We start from the raw sequence: 25,805 nt of genomic DNA, 5'->3' as shown, positions 1-25,805 counted from the left end.
TTTATCGTTCAGCAGCTGGAAGAAATCATTTTGAAAGAAATTCCAGTGATATCATTCATCTGTGTTGTTATAGTTGATGTGAAGACTGCTTTTTTTTTTTTTTTACATTTAGAAAGATTTTCGAAACAATAACTATCTTTATTAGGACATAAAGCCTTAATAGGTTTACAACCAATGCTGTTCCAAACCCCTAAAAATGTATGCTACATAGCTCACGTTAAATAGCTACGCCACATGGATGTGCTGTTTTTGTTCAAATCAATGCGTAAAAACACGTAGAAAATGTGTCTTGGATAACACAGAAGAGCGTACAATGGATATTCTCAGAAATGGAGCTTGGGTTGATGTTACAGTGCCAAATTGTTAAATAAAGTTCATGTTTCCTTTCCGTACTTTCAAGTCAATGGGAGAGTCACAAGCCCAAAATATCTTAAATTGTGTTCTGAAAACGAACAAAGCTTTTATGGGTTTGGAACGACATGACAGAAATTGTCATTTTGGGGTGATGTACCCCTTTTAAAGCCTTAAAGCGATAGTTCATGCAATAACTAACATTCCTTCCTAATATATTTATTGATTGTACGTATGACAGTACATGATAACCTTCAATAATCACAAAAAAAAAAAAATCTTAACCCTACGGAATACCATTCCAAAATCATACGCTTTTATACTACTAATGAGCAAAACAGATCAAACTTGCTCTGATTAGGACCTATAGCTGCAAAGCATGCTGGGTAACCAACAGTCTCACAAAACTATGGTTGTGTGCTAAATCACATACTCTCTGAGTGGGTACTTTTAAATAAAGTAACTACTTTGCTACAGTAATAAAAAAAAAAAAGAAGAAGAAGTATATTCCAACAGCATAAGTTGCATCGCTTCACTGCTTCACAAATCCTCTTCTGTGGTTTCATGCGATTATAAAGTGTCTATTGTATGCGCCATTCAGAATCTCACTTTAAATAGTAGGTCATCCAAGCTTTTTCAGCTACTGTTTCATGACACTGACTACTTTTCACATACTGCTTTTCAGGCCATTTTAAACACAGCCTATGACTTCGAGCGCACCAGATCTCAAATACCTTAATGAGTGTTCAGTATATAAATTGTTAAAAGTAAAAGTAGCTTGCGTTCAGATGAAAATCTAGGCTGCCGTCTGTGTCTTTACTCTATTGAAGCGTTGTTGCTTTTGGTTTCTGTTGGCTCTGGGGTAGCCACTTGTAGTTTGTGTCTCCATTTGATTCCACTTTCAAATGATAATGTTGGTGATAAGGATTTGTGTGAAGAAACAAACGTTAAAATGGTTTGACATCTGGGGCAATTAGCTTATCACACAGTCATTGCCGGCGCTTGCTATAAGATATGAATGCGCTTTGGCTTTTGCCCTCAAGGATTTTAGCAGAAGACGTTATTTTCTCTCTCTCAAGACTGTCACTTTAACACTACGTCCAAGCTGCAAGTGTACAACACAACACATAAAAATAAGCCCTCCGTCCAAATTTGCATACTGTTCATACTAATTCGACCACATTCTCTGTAATGTGACAGTAGTTCAGCTATTTTCGTAATAATAAAGCTACTTATCCAGCAAATAATGGTGCAGCGTGATCGAAGGCTACGTTTTATCTGAGGGGTGTAATCAAATGCACTCACCTAAACGGCGTTCTTTCTTTCTTCATTTAAAATGCAAGAAAATGCTATCCGTATTCATTCTAGTGAATTGGTTTGTTCTCTCGCTTTCTTTAATATTGCTAGAAAGTCTGAATCAATTCTCCTAAATGGTCCTTTTGGTCTCATAATTACGTAGAGATAAAAAGACTGAATCTATTGAAAGACTCACACTATTGAATCAGTTTCTTCTCTCTAACATTTATATATATCTGGGAAAAACCGATTCATTCCTCACTCATCCCAATGTAAGCAGCACTGGAAGTTCTATTTATTTTACATCACATGTAAATGAACAGGTACATGAAAATGATTCACCACTTCAGTTCACTGTACTTCATACTATATTTTCAACTCTTAATCTCATCTTTAACAGTGTTTTTTTGTTACATTTTAGTATGATTTCACATTAGATTGATAAAGATTTTCTGTTATTTCTTTTATTGTTAAGAGAGTCACAAAGAAGAGCCTACTCCAAGCCTCTAAAAATGGTTTAGATCCCTCCTTCAGTGCAAGTCTATGGGATTTTTGCCTTTTTTTTTTTTCAGTCGCCAAGGAAAAATCATTACAGTCTAATTGCTCAATACGAGCCTCAGAAAGCAGCACTAATAAATGGATCACATGTCCAGCAACAAACACTCAGACCCTCAAAAAAAACATCTATCGCTGCTTTTGAAATTTTTAAACAACCCGCAACCCCAAGATTCCATTCATACTAATAAACAGACTTGTGTATGAAGACTAATCAGTTGTGCAAGAAACGTTTGTTTGGCTCAAACAGGCTTCATCTGCTACCATGTGTTTATTTGTTGGGCAGAAGCTTTCTTTGCCTATCCACGGCAAGTTTGGAAACAATGGCTGCGACGTGGCTCTGTGTTTCCAGCAGTCTGTTGATGACAGCTCCTGTGGCTCCAACACTCAGACCGCATGCATATAGTTAGTCAATTAAACCTTGTTATTTCCCATACGAGGAACGTATTTTTCGTACTTTGACAGGAGCTGACAACATGGAAAGTAACAGGATTATATGGATTTTATGTTACTCCCCAGGCTAGAGTCACTCCGCTTAGCATATTTCATTAACGTTTTATGCTGAAGTTGCCTCAGGTCTGATATGAATTAGCGTCTTACATCCTGAGATGTTGTAGCACAAAGAGTGTAAAAGAAAAAAAAAAAATCATATTTAAAAGAACGCACGCAAAATGATTTGCTGCGTATAATTAGATTTCGCACTAAAGCTGAGATTAAATTTGTTAGTTTCAGTTTTTGAGCGTTATTTCAGCTTTGGGGAAACCTTTATATTTACAATAAGAGGACAATGCTGAAACCGTTTTTTCCTATACATGTTTTATAGCAAATTATGCAATTTTTTTCTATAAATAACATGTGCTTATGGCAGGAAATGCCACAAAAAGGCATTACGAAGTTATTTGCAATAACCAGTTGAGTAGCAACATGTAAAACAGTACATTTCGCTATCAGAAACCAAAGCTATACAACACCATGTCTGCTTCTGTGCCTATTTTCCTGGTGAGAAAGTTTAGTTAAGTTGTATACATTTTTATGTCTATTTTTGCTAGAAATTTGTAAAATTACTAAGTAAAAAAAAAAAAAAAAAAAGGTTTTCAAAGGCATTAAAATCAGCTAATAAAACATGCTTTATGGATAATGAGTTTGGAAAGAAAGAACGCACTGGTGGAACCTGTATAATCCTGGCCTATTGGCACCAGAGTATATACACAATTTGTTCCCATTGGTATAAAAATTATCCTCATCCCAAGCATAGCTTTTGAGAAAAATTATAAGCCCCCAACATGCCCAAATAATAGACTATTAAAAATTAACAAATACCCCCTATTTTCATCTATTTTTCACATTTAAGAACAAATTTAATTTCTTCATCTGGCAACATGCTCAAAAATATACATAATGTAAATTTCACCATCAGGCATCTTGTTTAGAATCACAAAACAATGTTAAATGATGTCAATTTCATTATCAACAGAGTTTGCTGGATTATGCAAATGCAGTCCAACTTTTCCAACCTTGTGCGTATGTGTATCGTCTGCACGCGTCTGGAATTAACTGCACTTATTGTGTTTGAAAGACACTCTCATTTGCTTGTTAAGCCCTGGCTGAAAAATATGATGGAAAATCAGCTAAAATGAGCAAACACAGCATTTAATTTGAACTGCATAAGAAAAGTACAATTGAGTGTTGTTTTCATAAGAGTTATATATACACACACGCACACGTTTTTTTTAAGCAGAATATTGAAATTCTTTTGATTTTCACATTTTTAAGATTTAAAAGTGAGGATTTTCTTATAAAGAATATTTTAATCTAAAGAATGCATAAAGAACATTTTGTCCAAATAAAAATGTTACATGTATTTTAAATGTGCTTCATGGTGCCATCGAAGAAGCTTTAGTGATGGGAGAGACATAGCTTTTCAAAACTCTGAATTAATTGCTTGAACCTATTGCTTTACAAAATTATATACATGTGGCCCTCACTTGTCATCATCAGCACTGCTATTGTGCTCCTTAGAAGACACTTCAACAGTACAATCACTGGAACACCGATATATAGAAGACATTTGACAGCCAACACGGAACACTAGAAACACAGGGTTTAAGTATAGGGCAAACAATAAGGACTTAACGAGATCATTAACAGACACACACCTGGAACTCAATGAGACACTAATGACGAAATGAGAACAGGAACACCAAATATGGGCATACGCACAACCGAAGCAAAATTCTTCATGTTTTCTAAACCCATATAATGAATTCTGATTTACCGAAATCATGTTATCATTAGTTCGGACTAAAGAAGGTTTCAAAGCTTTTTGAGATAATTTAATGTTACATTTCTCCTAAATAAAAAATATAATATTAAGAAATATTTTTAATGGACTTGAATGTAATAATGACAATTAATAAATATTGTTTGCAATGCAGAACAAAATGAGATTCCTCAAATAATTTGAGAAGATTTTCTTCCTTAAACGTATCTTTTTCTTTTTTCCAGGGTATATTTCTATCTATGTTGGGTTGCCTGCACAGCAATCTGGAAACCTGCACTCTGGCAGTAGATTAACTTAAATTGCAATCAATTCTACTCAAAAAAAAAAACGTAAGTTCTTTAGAGTCCAGCTGTGTCCAGTCCTACGGTCAGAATCCATTTGTTCAAACTGAGTCCTTATAGACAGACTGACTCCAGTATACGATTAGACGCCAACCCTGCACTAAAACAAAGAGTCAGGTGGGTTCTGTGCAATGAGGAGCATTTACAGTATGACTCAGTAAGTTCTGAGCTCTAGAAAACTTTCTTAAAACATTGCTCAATCTGTCTTTATGTAAGATCAAACGTGACCTCTCTGGATCAGTTACAGAAAGTCAGACTCTGAGCCCAGAGGGAGGGCAAATGAAAGAATAACTTTTTTAAAATAAGTCTTCCTGAAAATCAGCGATTGTGTGAGAAGAACTCTGATTCCACTGGGGGCTCGAGTAGAAGGGGAAAAGAAAACAGGAAGGAGGAAATTGGGAACAAAGGGATTCGCCGAATCCCCCTTGCAAGCATGAAGAAGCACCTCAACAACAGAAACAGGATGCCTCGGTCTGATGGGCCGTGAGACAGATCACTCCTTCAGCCATTTTTGTTTGAGCGCGGATCTGTGAAGCAGGCGCCAAGGAGAGCCTGTAGAATTCAACACAGGGCGTGAGGAAGATCAACCATGTCTTCCTCATCCCTGCAGGCAGACGGTGATGTAAGGAGGCATTTGGATGCATTGCACCATGCTGGGGGTTTAAACGAAAGTACCCCTGAGAGCCGTTTCTCCCTGATGCGCTCCGTCGACACTTTGTTTAAACTAATCAGCACAGGATAATGACGGGGATGATTGAGATGTGCATCATGGGACGGGCTGACCAAACTCTGTGTTGGAATAAACTGTCGTTATTCATTTTCTGCAGAGGTGAGAGAGAGAGAGAGAAAGAGAAAAGGAGAGACAGTGGAAATCAGTTTAACAGCTCACTGGCTGCATCATAATTCGCTGACTGCTACTATGCACTACAATTATGTACTTCGCTGGTGAATGAAAAATATGTAGGATGGAGTATGTAATATGGTCGTAAATAGGGAAAAATAGCACATAATAAAACTGCAATCTTGATATACATATATGTATATATCATATGTAGGAGTTAAACAGTATTATAACTAGTTAAGTTTAAGTGTCAAATGACAAGCACTTGATCTGTTAATCACTGAAGGAGGTAATAGCCATAAATAAATAAACAAATAATCTAATAATATTAAATATTTTTCATATTCAATTCTTTTTAAGTGTTATTGTGCTTTCTCTCTCTCTCTCTCTCTCTCTCTCTCTCTCTCTCTCTCTCTCTCTCTCTCTCTCTCTCTCTCTATATATATATATATATATATATATATATATATATATATATATATATATATTTGAAAAATCATGCTTTGAAATCCTGTTCTAAATAAAATGATTTGAGCACTTCAAAATATATTGTGACGCAATCAAACAGCTCTGTTTATACATTTTCGTGATATGATATATACTTGCCTAAAAAGACAGTTGTTAACAGATCACATTAACATTAGTTTAGGCTATAATTAACCTTGCTCTGGATAAAAAATACAAAAAAAACGTTTTTCAAAAGTATCCTCACATATGTATGTGTGTGTGTGTGTGTGTGTGTGTGTGTGTGTGTACTGTGTATAATGGATGTTGTTTGACAGAGTTCATACGCTTTTTGGTTCATATGTATATACATACATACATACAGTACATATATTATATATATATAGAGAGAGAGAGAGAGAGAGAGAGATTAATACATGAATAAATAAAACAAATTTAAAAATATATTTGTTTTTGCATACTTAGACAATCCCCCTGAAATATTAGGCTGCTTTCAGAATATTTTCATTTGGGATTCACCATTTCGAATCTCAAATACTGAATATAAAGTATTAATGAAGCGAAAATTACACACTTCACCTTGAACTTCCTTCTCTCCATTCTACCCACATTTTCTCTTTGTTTCTCACTTTTCCAGATACTGTCGCTCTTTCCCTCGACAAAGCTGAGTGTTGTGATAAAGCTAAAATTTGATTATTACAGAACATCGACTGTTGCAGAAGCCTCCCAGCGCTTCAGGTGTTTTATAATACGGAGATGTTATTTGTTCAGCTGTAATGAAAAAGAGGCTTTCGGTGATTTATGAGAGGGAAAGTGGCTGCTTTTGTTTTCTGCATTTCTTGGGGTTTGTATCATTGTTTTGAATCAGTATGTGCTACCGCAGATAGCTGTGACCGCACAAGATCTCCATGCGATGCCACTAATAAATACACATGCTTTCAAGTACAAATGCACTCTATTAATATCTCAAATACTGAAAGCACCCGCTTCTATGCGCCACGATTTCTCATTGTCATTTTTTTTCTCTTCTCTTCTTTTTTTTAAAGATATTATACAGCGATAAACCTCAATTAAACCTGCACGACTGGGTAAAAAAAAATCAATACCAAAATCAACTCTTAATAAACTTGCATTTAAAATCTATAATAATTTTAGAAGTGCCGGTTCAGAATTACCATTCCAGGTAATCATTTCTGTCTGGACACACTGCTTCCCTGTGCTCTGTCACTGGAGAGCGGCTTAAGCTGGGGAAAAAAATTGTTTTTTGCTGCATTGGGTTCCTCCTGTGACTCGCTGTGGTAATTAGTGCAGTACCAGTACACTTGAGCTTCTGTGGTTGAATAAAGTTTAGTTTATTAATGTTCAAGAGCCACTAGTGCAGCATATAACATTTGTTTCCAGACATTTTCCCCTACAGTTTAATAATATATAACGCGTAATTATTAATCACTTTGTTTTTGTGTATGCATGTGGTGCAGTAGTCGTTCTTTTTCCAGCAGTCACTGTACTGCTAAATTGTGGCCTGTTACAAGAGAATGACTCAGCCGGGGAATAATAATGTTCCTTGTTTGTTCTGCATTAGAATCGTCTTGCAGAAACCCGCAGTAATTAGACATTAAAGTCATCTGAAAATTTACATTTATATGTCGTTGAAAATAAATGATGCAAAGAGGTGACCATCAGCTGTCACCTCTGTATTTAAACCTTATTTAACCCTAACAGATTTTTTTTTTGTTGATACGAATGAATGCATTTCAATTGATTGTGCATATGATGCTATCATCATATTTTAGTGTAAAAGCGCACGTTGGAACAGTTCAGCCAATTATGAAAATGCATCGAAAACGTATTCATCCGCAGTCTCATTCTGACGGCACCCATTTACTTCATAAGGGATGTAACGCTAAATTTCTCCATACCTGTTAGGATGAAGAAACAAACTTGGATGGCCTCGGCGAATGTTTCTTTTTGGGTAAACGCAAAGTGCGTTCTGACCCTGCATGGAGTGGAGAACAGTACAGATGATCGCGATCACCTGCTGGACGAAACTGCGCCTTTTAGCTTTTTAGCAAAACTAAAACGTTAAAGCCAATGAAAGCCATTGGCAGGTGTTGCTGAGCAACTGAACTCTTGAGTAAAGCAATAACGAATAAAAGAGAGAGAAGACACCATGCCAAGTCACATGGAAAGGAGAATGGGTGAGCGAGAAAAGATCAAGGAGGGCAAGTGAGATTAATGCGATTGCGAGGTGGTGTGGGAAGCTCAGGTGCTTGGCGGCTCATTAACATTAGACCGCAACACGCACACCTACTCTTGAAAAACCCCATAAGCATGCATTCACAAGCGAAACAAAGACCAGGAGCACTCAAACTTTGCCTTATTAGTATGTAAGTGTACAAGAGTGAGCTGAACAGATAGGAAGACAAGCAGGAGGAAAATTTGTAAGGAACAACACCGTCTCCTGATCATTAGCAAAAGTAAACAGTTTTATAGAGTCCTCTGATAGACTCATGAATAATGCAAGTGAAATATGAAAGGGCAAATTACAATAAGTTTTACATAAACATGCGGAGAAAGATTCAACAAAAGCTCATTTTCAAACACTTGACTTTGTTTTCTCACAGAAGGCTGTATGTGCAAATAAACGCGAGATGAGAATTTCTCCAATTTACCATCCTCAAACAAGACGCTCTGCCGGCGATGAACTCAAATTGTTTGCCGAGCATAATTTGCCCGCGACGAGGATTTGCTGCGCGCGAACAAAATCACCCGACAACCATTATACCATGTACGGCAGGGAACTTTCATAACTTTGATTTGTATTATTTCGTTAACTAGAGTAACAATAACTTTTTATATAGAATGCAGCTCAGGATGCGAGGCTGAAAGCGAATCAGCGTTCTTCATATAGAAACTCTCATTTCTTCGGCATTTATTAGTATTAGCTTGAACTGGAAGCTGCTTTCTTACCCAAGCGGCAAACTCTCACGGAAAGCGTTTACTTGCTCCACGTGAGACCGGAGTAGGTTCTAATTATGCTGTTGACTGTGTAATTAACTGATGTGCCTAACATTCGCGAAAAGTGAGTAAAATCCAGGTGGTTTAAAATTACATGCATCCAAAAAAGGAAAGAAGTAGTAGTTATCTATAACAGTGTATGACCAGGTCTTTAAAGAACAGACACTGTGTCACACTGAAATATTATCTTGGCAGTAGGTGTGTTGAGAAACCACCTTTGCATGAATGAATCTCATGCAGACTTCCCTCATGGACATCAGTTCAACAGATGTGGGTGGATTTGGAAGACGCTCAGCATCCATTTTGCATAAATCATTAACAGACTGCTGTCTCTATCAGAACTGTACTGTATTACTAGCACAATAAAGTGAGTGAAAAACTGTGTGCCTCTTAAGAATGTATTTTATTAGCATTGCTGTAACAACTTGCTTAGCTACCAAAAAATGCTTTGCCCTTTAAAAAACACTAACATTCACTGTAATAATGAAGGTGGTAAAATAGAAAGCCGCATGATGAATTAAAGTTCATCAAAATTAACCTTTTCATGAGCCATGACTAATAAACATATGTAGACACTATTCAGTGGTACAGACACAAGGCACCCAGGGGACATGCATCTTACTGGGCAAAAAAGTATATATAATATATATATATATATATATATATATATATATATATATATATATATATATATATATATATATATATATTACAACTGTATGTACTTGTGACAGTAAAATTCACTCATTTACCTGTAGGGGGCTCTAAAGTCATAAAACTACATACATTTGCTTTAAACTACTGTGTGGATAGATAGATAGATAGATAGATAGATAGATAGATAGATAGATAGATAGATAGATAGATAGATAGATAGATTCAATTAAAGCACGGACATCTGGGAACATCCTATACTGTGTTGCACCTTGTGCTTAAAACTAGTTATCATTTATTTATGTCTTTACTATATACTTTATTAGTTTTTACTATACGGAAAACGTTTTCGCTGTGATATACAGTAAAATTTCACGTGGTTCCTATAAAACCATATAACATACAGTTAAGTAGTATTTTTCTGCACGCATAAAGTACGCATAAATACGGACTTGTCTGACCGCTGCGCTCGTCTTTCGCAGCATCTCGCTCTCGAAAAAAAAAATTGCGCTTTAAGGCAAATTCAAGCCCTACTCCAGCGCCCGCGTGCTGAGAACGACCCTTTAAAGAATCTTTAAAATGCATGTACTTTATTATTCTTTCAAATCCCCACATTTCAATTAGTTTAAACGAAACAGACTTCGATTTTTGGAATGTGGTCATAGACATTTGGAGTCCACCGCAGCCTATATTCAACTGCAGGTGAAACTTTATCCGTGCACGTTTGCTCCAAGCATCACACGCGACCATTTCAGCTCACATAACCCAAGTGTTGCTCATATTTGGAAATCTGGGGTGTATTGACGCTGTAGTGGACGCGTGCACACCGACATCGATCAACAAGTTAACGCCTGAAATAATTAAATGATGTCACATCCGCTGTGAAGGTCGCCTTGGTAGTGTCGGATGCTCTCGCGCGCTGTCTGCTGAATCCTCATGCGCGTGCGGTCGTAACTTTGGACAGCGCGCGCTCAGTATTGGCTGCACGCGGGAGCTCGCGCGGCGGAGCAGCACGGTAATGAATGTGGATCTATCCGCCCTGTTCTGTTCGGGCATCATCTGCCACGCTGAGGACGCGATATTAACGCCAGAAAAGTGCGATAGAGCCGTGACAGCATGATCCTTCTGTTCGGAGCATTGAATCCCCTGCTTTTCCTCATTGTCTTCGGACTGTATCCGTCCATGGTAAGTTGATGTGATGAGTTGCGAGCTAAAAGATTTCAGGATAATGCATCTCTTGATTTTTGTTTCTCTGAAACAGACTGCATTTGTTTCAGTGGGAAATGAGTGATTTGTTATTTCGAATTACTGCGAGTTGCCTACTGCAGATGCAATTTGGTAAAGAATTATTTAACACAATTTCATAGGGTCCTCTAACACGGGAGTCCTCAGTATTACGCATCATATAAAATATGATATGTACGTGTTGGCGGGAAAAAAAATCTATTTTATCTGAGGTCCGCAGATAATGAACTTCAGATAATGGCTAATTCAAACATGAAGCACCATTTTTCTTTCCAGATGTTTTCCAGTTTTGCTAGGAATGCATTACATTAGTGAGTTACCCACACATAATGACATGCAGCAGATATTTATAAGCGCTGGAAATATGAATTCTGTAGATTTGTCTTTACATTGTCACCAGTGCGGATTCATAAGATGCATACTTATCAAATCATTTCACCAGCCAGTGAATATAATGGTGTCATGCAAAATTCTGGTCCGCTGCCCAGCATAGTAAATAAGCAAAATAACCTGTCACTGTAAAAATGATAGGAAGCAATATAAAGCAATAATATTAATTAAATAAAATGCTTAAAAGTATTAATCAAATGCGCTCCGCAAAATTCAATAATCAAAATGGGCAACTGCATAGAACAGAAAAAATAAATTCATTTCTGTTGTTGCAAAACAACTTCCGCTTTACTGAATTGTATTAAACATTTTAAGTAGATTGATTATGACAGTTCTGTATCAGATGATAAACTGTTTTCTTTGTTGGAAAGCCCTTGTCTAATGACAACATCATGTGAATACTCATCACATAAACATGACAAAAAAAAATATGCATCGAGTACCTAGAATGTACAGCACAGATGAAACCAAACAAGGTAACCGCAATCTGATCATTTTAAGCGAACAGATGCACAAACCGGCAACAACAACAGAGTCAACAACAGCGTAAATAAAACTGGCAAATGGTTAGACAATGCAACCATAATTATTCACACCCCAGTGCACCCTGGGAAGGGGACGAATGGGACTGAAAGGGAATGCATGTAAATTTAAAACCGCTCATTTGCATTTTGTCGTATTCATTTTGAGTTGATTATATGAGGTTAACCTACATTTTTGTATTAAAAATTACATATTAAAATAATCTACAAAATAAAACTTAGATATAGTATTTAATAAAATATCTTACATTTCATTTGCGTATGGCGTTTTCATGAAATTCAGTTTTTTAAGCAGTTATCTCTTTTCACGCAGCGTTTTCGAAAAAGAACTGCATGACATTTTCATTTAGACACTTCTGCTGAAAATAAATTCCCATCAAGAGATGTAACAAGTGTTGAAATGAGTGTGGTGATGTGCTTCAGCTGTTTAGTCATAGGCGGACGGGAGCTGTCCACACTGCCGTGGTGCTGAAGTGAACTAATCGCATACAGTCATATGTCTGCATGGACTAGACAGCGAACTGCGTTTAGTGGGGACCGTTTGTTTAATCATTGAACAACGTAGCTAGTAGTTCTATGCTGGCTTTTTGACCTCCCCATAGAAATCATTCAGAATGTCAAAGGTCCATAAATAAATACATACACAAAAGAAAACTGCAAATCCCCCACAGATTCCCAGCAAGAGGGTGTCTGGGCTGTTTGACTACGAATCTGAATGGACGTTAGCGTAATGTGCTTCTAATTACATTGTTGTTGCTTGTGGGATGAGTGATTCATGATGATTAATCTGACGTGCTGAAATGCGCTTTTTATGGTGACAAATTGCATTACACACCTACGGGATACAGCTTTCTAATGTAGGTGAAGGGATCCATAATAATGCAGACCTTCATCTCATTTAGCATTCGGAGTTTAGTTTTATAGCAGGACAGTTTTTGTATGAGTTACAATGGAAAAGTCAATTCAGTCATGTATTGATCCAATGTCATTATGTTTCTTAATGTGGTGCTGTGAATCAGGGTTATTACAGTTCACAATAAGCATTACTTGAAATAAAATAAAATAATATACTAAAACTTATTTTATTTCAGCCAGCTGCAGAGGATAAATTTGGTCATTTCAATTTAGTTTAACTCAATGCGCTAAAATAAAATAACTAAATATTAAAGTAAAAACAAAATAGTATTGAATTAAATATATACAGACATATTACATAAAAAAACTATAAAAATGATATAATAAATAAATAAAATAAATAAATTCAACAATAAAACTAATTACAATCAAAAAAAAAAAAAAAAAACTACTCAATCTTAATGATACTAAAATAACATTGTGAAAATCTTTCATCATCTGAAATATTATTGTAGTCTATATGTGACATTGATAAAAGATATCCAGAGCAAAGCTGGCCTTATGAAATCTCAAGACATATGTTTGCTGACTATCTGTTTTTCTAATCCGAATATTAAAAACAACAATGAACGAATGAAAGTCACCGCATACACGTGTATTTTCATTTACCTCTGCAGAACCGATAACCGCAGAACACATATGATTAATGAAATAAACAATCGCATACAAAAAATAATAAATCTATGCGCGAACTGCCAAACCCTCGCTTTTTACTCTACAGATTTATCGCTGAGACTTTATAAAGATGGCTGATAATGAATGAAAGCCTTTCTTTTATCTTTCTGTGCCTCGCTAGCTTTCAGAAGTATACTCAGATATGGAGATATAGTCTAGAGGTCAGAGCACAAGAAAGCAAGAGTAAGCAAGCCGCAGAAAGGGAGAAGGAAAAAAATAATTGCAGTTTCTGTAAGCAGCAGACTAAGCCTTTTAAATTTCCAAACAGGTGTTGTCGAGACCAGCACTTGATGCGAAGCATGGCAGAGCCACATACTGGTGAGAACAAAAGATTAGAGAAGAGTTTTTTTTCTGCTTTGCATTTAAATATCACATATTAATATCGGACATGAACCCCTGCATTGACAAGTGTGTGAGCAGCACACTCCCAAACGTACAACTTTGCACATTTTATCCCACCACGTTTTGAAATGAACTATTTGAACAGACGCTTCCGAAAACATGTTTCAATCATCAGAACAGAAATGGAAGTCCATTTAAAAGACATGATCATCAGTACCTGTATGGTCAATGTATATTCGTCCCCGCTCTATAGTAATATGCTCTTTTTTTCAACCCCTCTCTCTCTCTCTGTCTGCATGGCCTGTGCGATTTGTTTTCATCAACTTAAATGGAAGTGGACGTGAATGTCGTACACTGTATGACTGTAAAAAAATCCATCATTTCATAACTGAAGTGCTTTATTGAGATACTGCTGATGTTGTAATGTAAGGTACGTGTATAACTGCCTTACACTGCATTTATCATAAATTACTCTATTTCAGAAAATTTCGTGATGCAAAATAGAAGCAATTTCACTTAGGATTAGGCTGCCAGTCTGTGCTTTAGCTTTGAGGATTCTTCAGTGGCTCTGTATGCAAGTTATATAATTTTACCGGTAGGTGGCGATATGTGATTATCTTTAAGAGTGAGTGAATGTATTTCTCAACCGATTGGTTTAAAACATCAGTCCATTAAAAAGACAGAACTGCTGGTCTTTGTGACAATTTGTTCGAACGATTCTTTCGAAACACCAATTCATTCAGGAAAAAAGCAAGACTGCTTTTATGAGTAAGTCTGAAATATACACTCGACTGAGTCATTAAAAAAACATCAGTACAGAACTGGTGGCCATCTTTATTACAGAGTCAGTCGATATACTCATATGATTTGTTCGAAATATCAGTTCATTCAGGATCAAAAGATGCAACGGTCTTTATGAGTGAGTCATCATTGATTCAGCTGATTCATTCAAAACTCTAATTCGTTTAGGAATTAAGCTAGTATCTTTATGAATGAGTCGCCATACACTTCATTCTTTAAAAAAAACCCACCATTGTCACCATTCACTTAACCAAATCATTCACACCTTTTATTCGGATTGCTTTTATAAGTGAGTCATTGAATTATGCACTTAACCAACTCATTCAGAAACACCAATGTTTGAATGAAACAACCCAAAGAGACACATTTCACTAAATCAATTCTTTCAAAACAGATTTATTCCTGATAAGTGGCCATCTTTATGGTTGAATTGTTGAATGTATGCACAATTTTCTTTTCTTCAGTAAATAAATGAGTGGCTTTCCTTATGTTTTAGTTATCATTCATTCACTCGATTCTTTAAAAGCACATTAATTCATAAATGAAACAATTCAGTCATTCAGTTAAATAATTTGATTCATTCAGCAACGATGTTTTATTAAGTAATGCCGCTGTGTGTTGCTTACAGTAGGCTTTGCCTGTAATTATTTGTGTTAGCGGTGCAAAAATCCACAAGTAACTAGCAACAATGTGTGTAAAATCTAATAAAATGTCATTTACAATGTGAATTATTAATAAAATGTTGTATAACACCAATGTAAAATGTGCAAAAAATCATACAAGGAGAATAAAATGTTTTACATGAAACTGAAAATATGTGACAGTGGCAGAAAAAAAACTAAGAAGTGGAGGCAGTGAAGGATAGCGGCAGTAAAATCAGTGTGTGCAAGCGCATGTATGACATGGGATGCCTCTGTCCTCAGCTTATCTTTTTTGTTCTCTCAAGTGAATCCTCAAAACCTCCCTATTGTGTCTCCATCCTTTCTTTTTCGCTATCCCAATTCTTTCTTCCTGTATTGTTTTTGTTTATTTTTAAGCCCCGCTTGTATTTGTGGATCCGTTGAGTGCACAGTTACATGTCTCGCATATTAACTCTCAGACTCGACTGTACAAATTATACATCAAAGCTGGGGAATTGGATCAGTTACAGCGCAAGTGGATTAGAGCGAGAGAACACTGGCATTATTGTGACTGACAGGGACACGCCTACTTTATGATGTCACAGGCACTCGGGTCCGGTATTTTCAATAGATAAAAAAAGGTTTATGACGTGGCCTCCTTGGCTTTACAGTCCACCTAAGTGATTTATTTCATTTATCTCCTGAGAAACTGCCGTCTTGGGGGGGGGTAATGGCACGCAGTTCGCAAAAAAAAGTGTGTGCTTCACATAAAAGACAAGCGTGGGTTTTAGCATTCTTGATGTAGCCTTGTTGTTAAAGGTGATTTAAAGGCTGCATGAGAAAAATCCATCCATTTGTATTCACTCAATGCATAATATTTACCTGCCTACAGAACAATAAAATAAATGAGCTCCATGATAAATAAAAAAAAAAATTGTCCGTTTTTTGTCCTCACGTCAGTAAAAACCGATGACTTTTTCCGCCATAGCTTAAAAGCTTTCAAGCTTCAAAAAGCATGCAATAGCACCATAAAAGCAGTCCGTGACTTTTGTGAAATATTTATGATTTTTAAGTCATACTGTATGATCGCGTGTGCAACAAATAGATGGAAATTTACTGAAAATCTTGATATCTGCCCTAGTTTACCTTGGCATTTTAATGAAAAATAGCAATCCATAAAAAAAGAAATAAAACATTTATTTGGAACACTTTGATGAAACACCTAATCCGGTTTCATTAGGAATGAACTGACATGTTAGCTGATATGGTCATAACTTGTAAGATTATACGTAAATATTAATGCAAAATTATTATTGGTGTTAATATTAATAATGCAAAAAATTATTAGCAGTTTTATTATTATCAGTAGAGATGATAATTTATTCATTTTTTATTCAGTAAATAATACATGTAAATTCCTGTCTGCATTTTGCCCAGAGATATATAACTTTTGAAATAAGGTGAATAAGGCACATTGGACTCTTCAAAGTACTTTTAAGTTGTTTTCGGTGCTTTTTAAGGCATTAATGTCTCTGTTCTGGCATGAAAAGGAGTATGGAAAACAGTCTTCTCTTTCAAGCTGAAGAGTGTCATGATGTCAAAGTCATGTCATATTGTTTTGAAAAGACATCAGGATGAGTGAATGATGACAGAATTGTCATTTTTTGGGGGCAAACTAGTCTTTTAAAGTATACGTGTGTGTGTGTGTGTGTGTGTGTCTACAGACGATCGGTCCCAAGGAAGGATGGCAGGTGTATAGTTCGGCACAGGATGCTGACGGACGCTGTATCTGCACTGTGGTCGCACCGGAACAAAACCTCTGCTCCAGGGATGCCAAGAGCAGACAGCTCCGACAGCTGCTGGAGAAGGTCTCATGCATAAACACACACATTTTGTTGAGCTTTTTTTCTGATGTGCATTATATATATATATATATATATATCTTAATCATACTGTATACTGTAGAAAAATATTTGTTTATATATACATTACTATTCAAAAAGCTTCTTTTTAAAGAAACGTCAAAAAATAAAATGCATTAAATAGATCAAGTGACAGTAAATACTTTTACGTCAATGCAAAAACTTTCTATTCATCAAAGAATCCAGACAAAAATGTATTACAGTTTCCAGAAATTACTAAGCAGCACATTTTCCAACATTGCAGTAAATCAACCTTTCTGAAGGATCATGAGAACGCTGAAGACTAGATTAATGGTGCTGAAAATTCAGCTTGAAGAGGAATAAATTATAAATTATTCAATGAAAATTATTAAATGAACATGTTATGTTCCATAAATAGACGAAATGAATAAAACATAAAATGTTATAATACTTAAGATATTTAATGGTATTAGAATATTTCTTACATTCATGAAAGGATGAAAACAATTGGAATTGTCTTTTGGAAACTTTAGTTTGCGCCAGAGCAATGTCTTTTGGTGTTAAAACAGTATTAGGAATTTAAGACACGCAGTGAAGAATTAGAGCTGAAAGGCACAAACACAGTTATTTTCGCACCTGATTCTGACTTTATTAAATATACATTTGTAGGAATTTCCATAAAAGAAGTATTAAAATTAATTGTGCGACGTGATTTACTAACATTTGTGCTTATCAAATGGTATTTGCGCCATTATTTAATGCCCCAAAAAAAGGCAGGCAGTAATTTGAGCTGCTCTTGATAGATTGCGCTGGTCGTTATGGGAATGATCTGGCTGCATCTGTGTTCTTTAATGTGCGCATTATTAGCAAATCAACAGCAGAATTTTCCTCTCTCTTTTATGGATTGGCGCGCTAATGCTGTTTACTTGTCCCCGAATGGCCTAAAAAGCAACCCATTACAACCATGATATTCACATTATTTTTTTTTGTTTTATATATCGCTATTGCATGCATTGTGGAAATAATGTGAATATTCAAAATATAGCAAAGCCTAGCAATAGCATAGGAGTATTTCGCATGAAGCATTTTTTCATGCTTTCTGTTATTTCTTTCAACACACACACACACACACACACACACACACACATATGCACCATTTGGCTAGTATATATTGTGTGGACAACTAATGTACTGTTTTGCCTCAGGGACAAATTTCAGGAGCTACTGTAGTCTGCCACTAATACAGGCACAAACACACACTTGTGAAACATTGCATATTCCCATCCACCATCAGTTTTTATCCTCTTTTATCAGTCTCATTCCAATTATGACCTTTAAACACACACACACACACACACACAAAGCGCTGATAGGTGCTTCAGCTGTGTTCGCACGAGGCTGATTTTATGCAGGTCATTAATACCTGATTTTATGATAAATGATACATGCCTCAATCCAGCAGGAGCCTGACTGCCGTTAATATTGATATGTACATTTATTAACGCCTCCATTTTCCCTATAGCCTGAAAAGAAAGTCGAGGCCCACAGAGGACGCCTCTCATTCATGATTCATGAATTTCCGTTTTTCTCGCGCCACAGCCAAGGTAGCTAATCAGACCGTTTGACGGGGACAAACACAGAGAGATTGAAGCGCCTGTTTAGGGGATTTTTTATGAACCCCTTTTTAAGGACACATTAATTGTAGTCAGTTTATCCATAACTTATGCAAAGAAATGTTGCTTTGGAAAGTGCTTCACATTACGTCTTCAGCAAACCTGCTGAGGTGCAATAGATAGATCACAAAATTATACATTTATCGAGTCCCAAATAACATTGTTACTTCAGAAAAATGGTGACCAGTTGATGTCAACCCTGTTGAAAGATCCGGCATATGCTGTTTAGGTATGTTTTGAAACATAGCTACTGGTTTAAGCTGATCCTGAGCAGGAGCTAGACCAGCACATGACCAGTAAAGGACCAACTTAAACCAGCTCATGACCAGCAGCCATGCTTTAAAAATGTAAAAAAAAAACAAAAAACTGTTTGTTAAAAAAAAAAACAGGGAAGGAACAAATAAACAACCAACTATTAATTGAAAATGTGTATGGATCATTGTTTACTGTTACAAAAGTACCATGGATAAGTCTATAAGTTTATCAGTTCAGTTCTTATATTCACCAATGGTGCATTTATTTAATAATTTTACAATTTAATGAAAAAAAAAAACAAATAAAACACTAAAATTGTAAAATACTTTACAATTTAAAATATACCTGCTTTCGATTTTAATATTTAAAAATACAGCATTATTACTCCAGTCTTTAGTGTCACATGATCCTTCAGAAATCATTCTAATACTGAATTGGTGCTCAGTAAACATTGCTTATTATGAGCAATGTTGAAATAGTTGTTTTTTTCTAGTCTTGTCTAACTTCCTGACTTGCGGTTTGTGTCTCAGGTACAAAATATGTCTCAGTCAATTGAAGTTCTGAATCTGCGCACGCAGCGTGATTTCCAGTATGTCATGAAAATGGAAAATCAAATGAAAGGGTTACGGACCAAGTTTCGGCAAATTGAAGAGGACAGGAAAACTATAATGGCTAGAAACTTTAAGGTACGTTTTTATTAGGTTACAAAAGACCTGCTGCAGGAAATGCAAACATCAGCATTAGCCATGAATACTGAAAGTGTTATGCCGAAAGGTGAACTATACGTATAATAGTATTTCACTATAACTACATAACAGAATGCGTTTTACAGCTAAGCGTTGTTTATTCAAATTGTGTGTGTGTGTGTGTGTGTTTTTGTGTCGACAGGAGCTGAAAGACCGTATGGATGAACTCCAGCCATTGATTCCTGTGCTAGAGCAGTACAAAACAGATGCTAAGCTGATATCACAGTTCAAAGAGGAAATCAGGAATCTGTCTGCCGTGCTGACAGGCATCCAGGAGGAGCTGGGAGCTTATGACTACGAGCAACTGTATCAGAGAGTGCTCAGCCTGGACAGTCGCCTACGAAACTGCATGAGCAAACTCAGTATGTATAATCCACAGCTAAATGCACAGTAAAGCATTTTTGAGCTTTTTTTATATATATATATACCATTTTCTACTTTTATATCGTTTAAAGATAAATTGGCATATCAAAACCTGTATGCAACTAGCATTGGCTAGTTACATGATTGGCTAAAACGTTTGGTTAATGACCAACAAGCCTAATTTGGATTCAGGCTCACCTGTGCCAATGAGTTTCTTAAGCGGTATTTATTGCAACCGCTTCATTGCCGATCCTTTAAAAAAGTCCTTTAATGGCTCTGCTCTATTGTTAGCTCTGACTGGTGATGCGGTGCGCAAAGACAGTTGGGTGATTTTCCCTCTCCACTTCCTTCGAAGTGATGTATTGATGTTCCCTTATTCCCTATGCCGTTCGCAGTGGACTTCAAACTGAACATGTTTGTTCTTTTTGGAATGGAATCTACTTGCGTTCAAATGGAACCCACCTCTTCTTTCCAAAGAGTTCGGGAGCTTGTGCTTGCGCAGCGTCTGTCTTAGCTATGCAGTCATGACCTGCGCTCTTCAATACGACACAGAAGTTTCAACAACGGATAAACAGATTGTTAGCGCTGAAAATCACTTGCAGTAGCTCTGCTGCTGAATTAATTTAAAATGAGAATATATGTACAGCTGTCACATCCCCTCTAGATGGTATGTATGTGAGCAAAAAAAAACCAAAAAGTACAAATATAATGATTAGTAGCCTATATTAAACATTGCACATTCTGAGATGTGACTATTGTGGATGTGTACATTGCGATATCGATGCTGAAATTCTGTATCATGCAGCCCTAGTTTGAACACACATTTTTTCAAATGCAATATTCAGGCATTTTTATGTCTGTAAAGACGGTGTTTCAAAACTTCAAAATACAATTTATTTCACATACAGTTGACCAGAAAATACTAAAATGATCACCACTAAAATTGAAACAGCGCTGGATGTGAAAAACATCCTGTTTTTCCTTCCCCCCTTTATTTATAGTGCAGTGTACATTAATAAGCAAAATTAATTTTGCTTAAAGTAGATTACGATGCAGCCTGCAAAATAAAGACACAAAGTGATGTCTCACTTACAAAATACAATATCCTGCCCAAAGCAAAATATAAAAATCACAGATTTATTTCCAACCTCTGTTTTTCTGTGTTGGAGGTTTATTATTTCTTTGCAATTAAATAACAATGTGTTTTCAGCTGTCCTCCAAATAACACCTGCAATTCTGAAGTGCTAAAAAGCCTTACAGTATTAATAAGTTGGTTAGGCAAATTCAACAGATGTTCCAATATGTTATTAATATCTCTGATAATTACATCCTGGCATTGGGGGTTGGTTGCACTAAGCTAGTACATCATTAAGACTTGCTGTTGTTTTTCACATGCACCGAAAGCAACAGTATTTAGAATGCATGAAATTGTTTAAAAAAAAATAATCCATTTGACAAACGGAAGATGATTATATTTAAATAAAGAATATTCATTTGTTTTTGTTTTTTTTTCCCAAGCATGTGGAAAATTAATGAAAATCACTGGTCCTGTGACTATAAAGACATCTGGAACGCGGTTTGGTGCATGGATGACCGACCCTCTTGCATCTCCAAGAAATAACCGGGTGAGTTCTGAAGTGGGAGGTGCTACGTTCTTTAATCTGATGAATGTTCTGCCATTTACCTGATTAATCTTCTTCCTCCTCAGGATAGCGTACACCCACTTTCCAACGGGTGTAAAATAATTTAGTGTACATACTTTTATCTCACTTTCCCATATTCCCACAGGTTTGGTATATGGACACTTACACCAACAGCAAGGTGGTTCGAGAGTACAAAAGCATTTCAGACTTCATCTCCGGCCTGGAATCGCGAACCTATTACCTTCCCTTTAAATGGGCAGGAACCAACCATGTTGTCTACAACGGCTCTCTATACTACAACAAGGAGCAGAGCAACATCATTGTCAAATACAGTTTCGAGACTGGACGGGTTCTTGCTCAACGTGCTTTGGAGTACGCCGGATTCCACAACGTCTACCCCTACACCTGGGGAGGCTTCTCGGACATCGACTTGATGGCAGACGAGCTGGGTTTGTGGGCTGTATATGCCACCAATCAGAATGCAGGAAACGTTGTGATTTCTCAAATAGAACCGCAGACGTTAGAAGTTCTCCAGACATGGAACACGGAATACTCCAAAAGAAACGCAGGCGAGTCCTTCATGATCTGCGGCACGCTCTACGTCACTAATTCCCACCTGACCGGAGCCAAGGTTTATTTTTCGTACAACACAAAGACCTCGACGTATGAGTACATGGACATCCCGTTCCACAACCAGTACTTTCACATCTCTATGCTCGACTACAACGCTCGAGAGCGAGCGCTTTACGCCTGGAACAATGGTCATCAGGTCATTTTTAACGTCACGCTTTTTCATGTCATCAAAACCGAAGACGACTCCTAATGGACTTAAAGGATTACTCCACCCCAAAATGAAAATTTTATAATTAATCACTTACCCCCATGTTGTTCCAAACCCATGAAAGCTTTGTTCAGCTTCGGAACACAATTTAAAATTAAATTAAAAACGGGAGGCCTGTGACAGTCCCATTGACTGCCATGGAATTTTCAAATGTGAAAGTCCAGAAAAGTAGGAAAGACAGTGTCCATCTTCCATCAGTGGTTCAACCGCAACTTTACATTCATATTTTTTGTGTGGAAAGAAATAAAAAAATGACAACTTTATTCAGTGTTTTAGCACTGTAATGTTACTGAAGAGTCATTTTGCATAACATCTGCTGGTTGAAACAGCGTACACAGTTCTGTGTCAGCAGCAATGGAAAGATACGCAGTTTGTAAAAATTAAAGCGCAATAGGAATACAAGATGTATCATTCCATTGTCCCGGTTTTTATCCAAAATATCTTAAATTGTGTTCTGAAGACAAACAAAATTTTGTCGGGTTTGGAACGACATGGGGGTAAGCGATTAATGACAAAACTTTTATTTTGCAGTGGAGTAACCCTTCAATGGATAAAAAAAACGGACAATTCAGTTTGAATTTTCTACTTGTTTATGGTTCTTTTCCCAAAGTTAATGAGATATATTGCCTTTACTTCACCATAGACTGCAGTTTGAGTCAAACATCGTCTCGCCCGTGACTGATGACACATGAAGACTTGATGATGCAATGCCATCAAACCAAACAGAACGTTTTGAAGTTCTTTTATTCATCTGCTCATAGCTGCTCTGAAAGTTAGGCCTTATTGCAATATTTCACAACGCGAGCAGCAGACGGATTGCTCTACTGCATGAATGTCTGATTCTTTCACCATTTGTTATCCGTTCCGTGGTCTTTGTGTATCAGAAATTCCATTTTCTTATATAGTGACGTGTTTTTGGCGACTTTGATTTCTCCAGACTCTCCTGGTAATCTAATGTTGTGTCAAGTTTAGTTGTACAAACTGTAGAGCCCTGAATATGAACCTATGTAAACGATTGTAACATTCATTGTCACTGTGAGAGGAAATATTTTATATTAAATCTAGAACAAAACAATAAATCAACTCGAACGAAGCCACAAATCTACATCCATAAATGTAAACAACAAAACAGGAAAAAGGCTGTGTGTGACACAGAGCAATTTAGTCAGGATTCGGTCTGGGTTATAATGAGGTCATTTGCTGATGATTGTGACAAGCCCGACCGCGGTTGCATTCACATTCATTTACGGGCAGCGGTTCTTACTTGATGACTTTGAATGCTGTCCTTTGGCATTTTCAATCAAGATCAAGGGCACAGGAGCTGGGAGGGGATGATTCCGACTCCTCTCGGCAATTTCCTCTCCCTTCATGTCTGTGTCAAGCCTCCCTGTCTGCTAGGGCACTGGGAATTTAAATGCACTTTTACCGCCATCAATTCAGCGCTGGGAATAGATCACCCACAGGGATTTACTACTGCTGTTTCCTCTCATCACACCCAGTGCATCTCTTATGAATATTTCTTGCGACACAGTCTTGCAACATATCCGTTAGGAGAAAGTTTAAATAGCTTTTTAGTGTTGATATTTGTGCAGTCCCCACCACATTTCAAACCTAATTTTAAGTCATTTAATTTTAACTTTGTGAACTATTTATTTAAAGTCAAAAATTTAATATTTTCCTACATTTTTACCCCTGCAATAGGAAGCCCCAATTTCCTGTGGGTCTGTAAATTGTTCATTAGAGCTTGGTATTTTTTGGATTATAATGAGGTCTATTTCACAAATGCATAAATCTAATATCTCAGTGGAGGAGCAATATCAGTATATAAATATGTTTTTTTCATAATATTGCTTTATCAGATGATAAATGCAATACAGACTTATATTCACATTATCTCTTCAGCAGTCACCTGACAGTTTTGGTTAAGGCAATTCGTATTGTGCTCCACATTGCAACTCATTTAAAATTCCAGAAAATGTGCAGGGAAAAAACGAGAAACTCTGTGGGATGCTATACTATTTCTATTCTCCAACCTTTCACAGATATATTTAGACCCATTTTACCCCTTTTTCTGTAACCTACTGGAAAAACTTGCCTGTGGAAGAATCACAAATCCTTTTATATGAATCCCATGAGATTTAAAATCACAAAGAGATGTTATATACACAGAAAGGTCCACTTTACTATTTTATAGTATTATTGAGCAATATTCATATTAAAGCACTTAGTTATAGCCTTACTTGGGATTTAAATTTTGAATGTTTTTTCAAACAACAAATCTATAGAAAATTGAAGTCACATGAAAATGATTCTGATCTCTCTAGCCACAAAACCTAAACTCTGGGTTTAAATTAAAAACCAATGCCACAGAATTCCCACAATCTTTGGATGAAATTCAATCACACTTTAAATCTATTCTCCATCCAAGTAATTTGTTAAAGCTTTCTCTCTCCTAACTAGTGGAGAAATGAAGGCTGAGATTGAAAAGAAAAATAATGCCGCAAGGGAGACTGCATGATAAAAGGAACAAACTTCTGACTTCTCAGTGACTTTCAGAAAGCGTTCTTATTTTATTGAGTTTTCTCACACAGATTAGAAACGCTGGGTCAATTATATAATGACAAGAAAAAAACTAACACCAATCTGGCTTTCGCTCTTTTCCTGAAAGACATCTGTCTGCGACACTGATCTAAGACATCTGTCTGTAGCTTGCGCTGATAGCATCTGTCCTTAATGCTGAACTGGCTTTCGTCTTATTCAGAAAGATCATTACTTATGTGATTATGCAAATGAATTTGAATATGGCACGACTGCTGCAGTGCGAGTCTCACGTTTCTGAGTGTCAGATCTTCACTAGAAAACCAAAAAAACCTTCTTGAAGTGCTGCTGTTTCTCAGGGGAGTTTCTTTTCTGGCCCTCTAAAACACCAATTAAAAGGCAGCTAGCATTCGGCTAGATGTTTTATGTCTCAAATGTTTTTCTGTAATAGCAGGCTTATATCCCAGCAGGAAGTTCAGATCACACAATACATCTGATGGTCGACTTGATTCTTGATTAAAGGAATTAGCT

General features: G+C 36.6%; 1 protein-coding gene across 1 annotated transcript; it reads left to right on the top strand.

Moving 5' to 3' along the window:
• The first annotated feature begins 10,671 nt into the window (after positions 1-10,671).
• Positions 10,672-23,829, top strand: olfm3a (olfactomedin 3a). Its single transcript, XM_043225801.1, has 6 exons — positions 10,672-10,987; positions 17,057-17,200; positions 19,674-19,829; positions 20,032-20,251; positions 21,771-21,877; positions 22,041-23,829. Exons 1-6 carry the CDS (start codon positions 10,919-10,921, stop codon positions 22,716-22,718), a joined length of 1,374 nt encoding a protein of 457 aa, XP_043081736.1. The 5' UTR covers positions 10,672-10,918; the 3' UTR covers positions 22,719-23,829.
• Positions 23,830-25,805: the final 1,976 nt, after the last annotated feature.

This window comes from Puntigrus tetrazona, chromosome 24 (genome assembly GCF_018831695.1).
Source record: "Puntigrus tetrazona isolate hp1 chromosome 24, ASM1883169v1, whole genome shotgun sequence".
Taxonomy (NCBI): domain Eukaryota; kingdom Metazoa; phylum Chordata; class Actinopteri; order Cypriniformes; family Cyprinidae; genus Puntigrus; species Puntigrus tetrazona.
The sequence above is the reverse complement of the archived record's forward strand: the minus strand, read 5'-3'. Positions and strand labels throughout refer to the sequence as shown.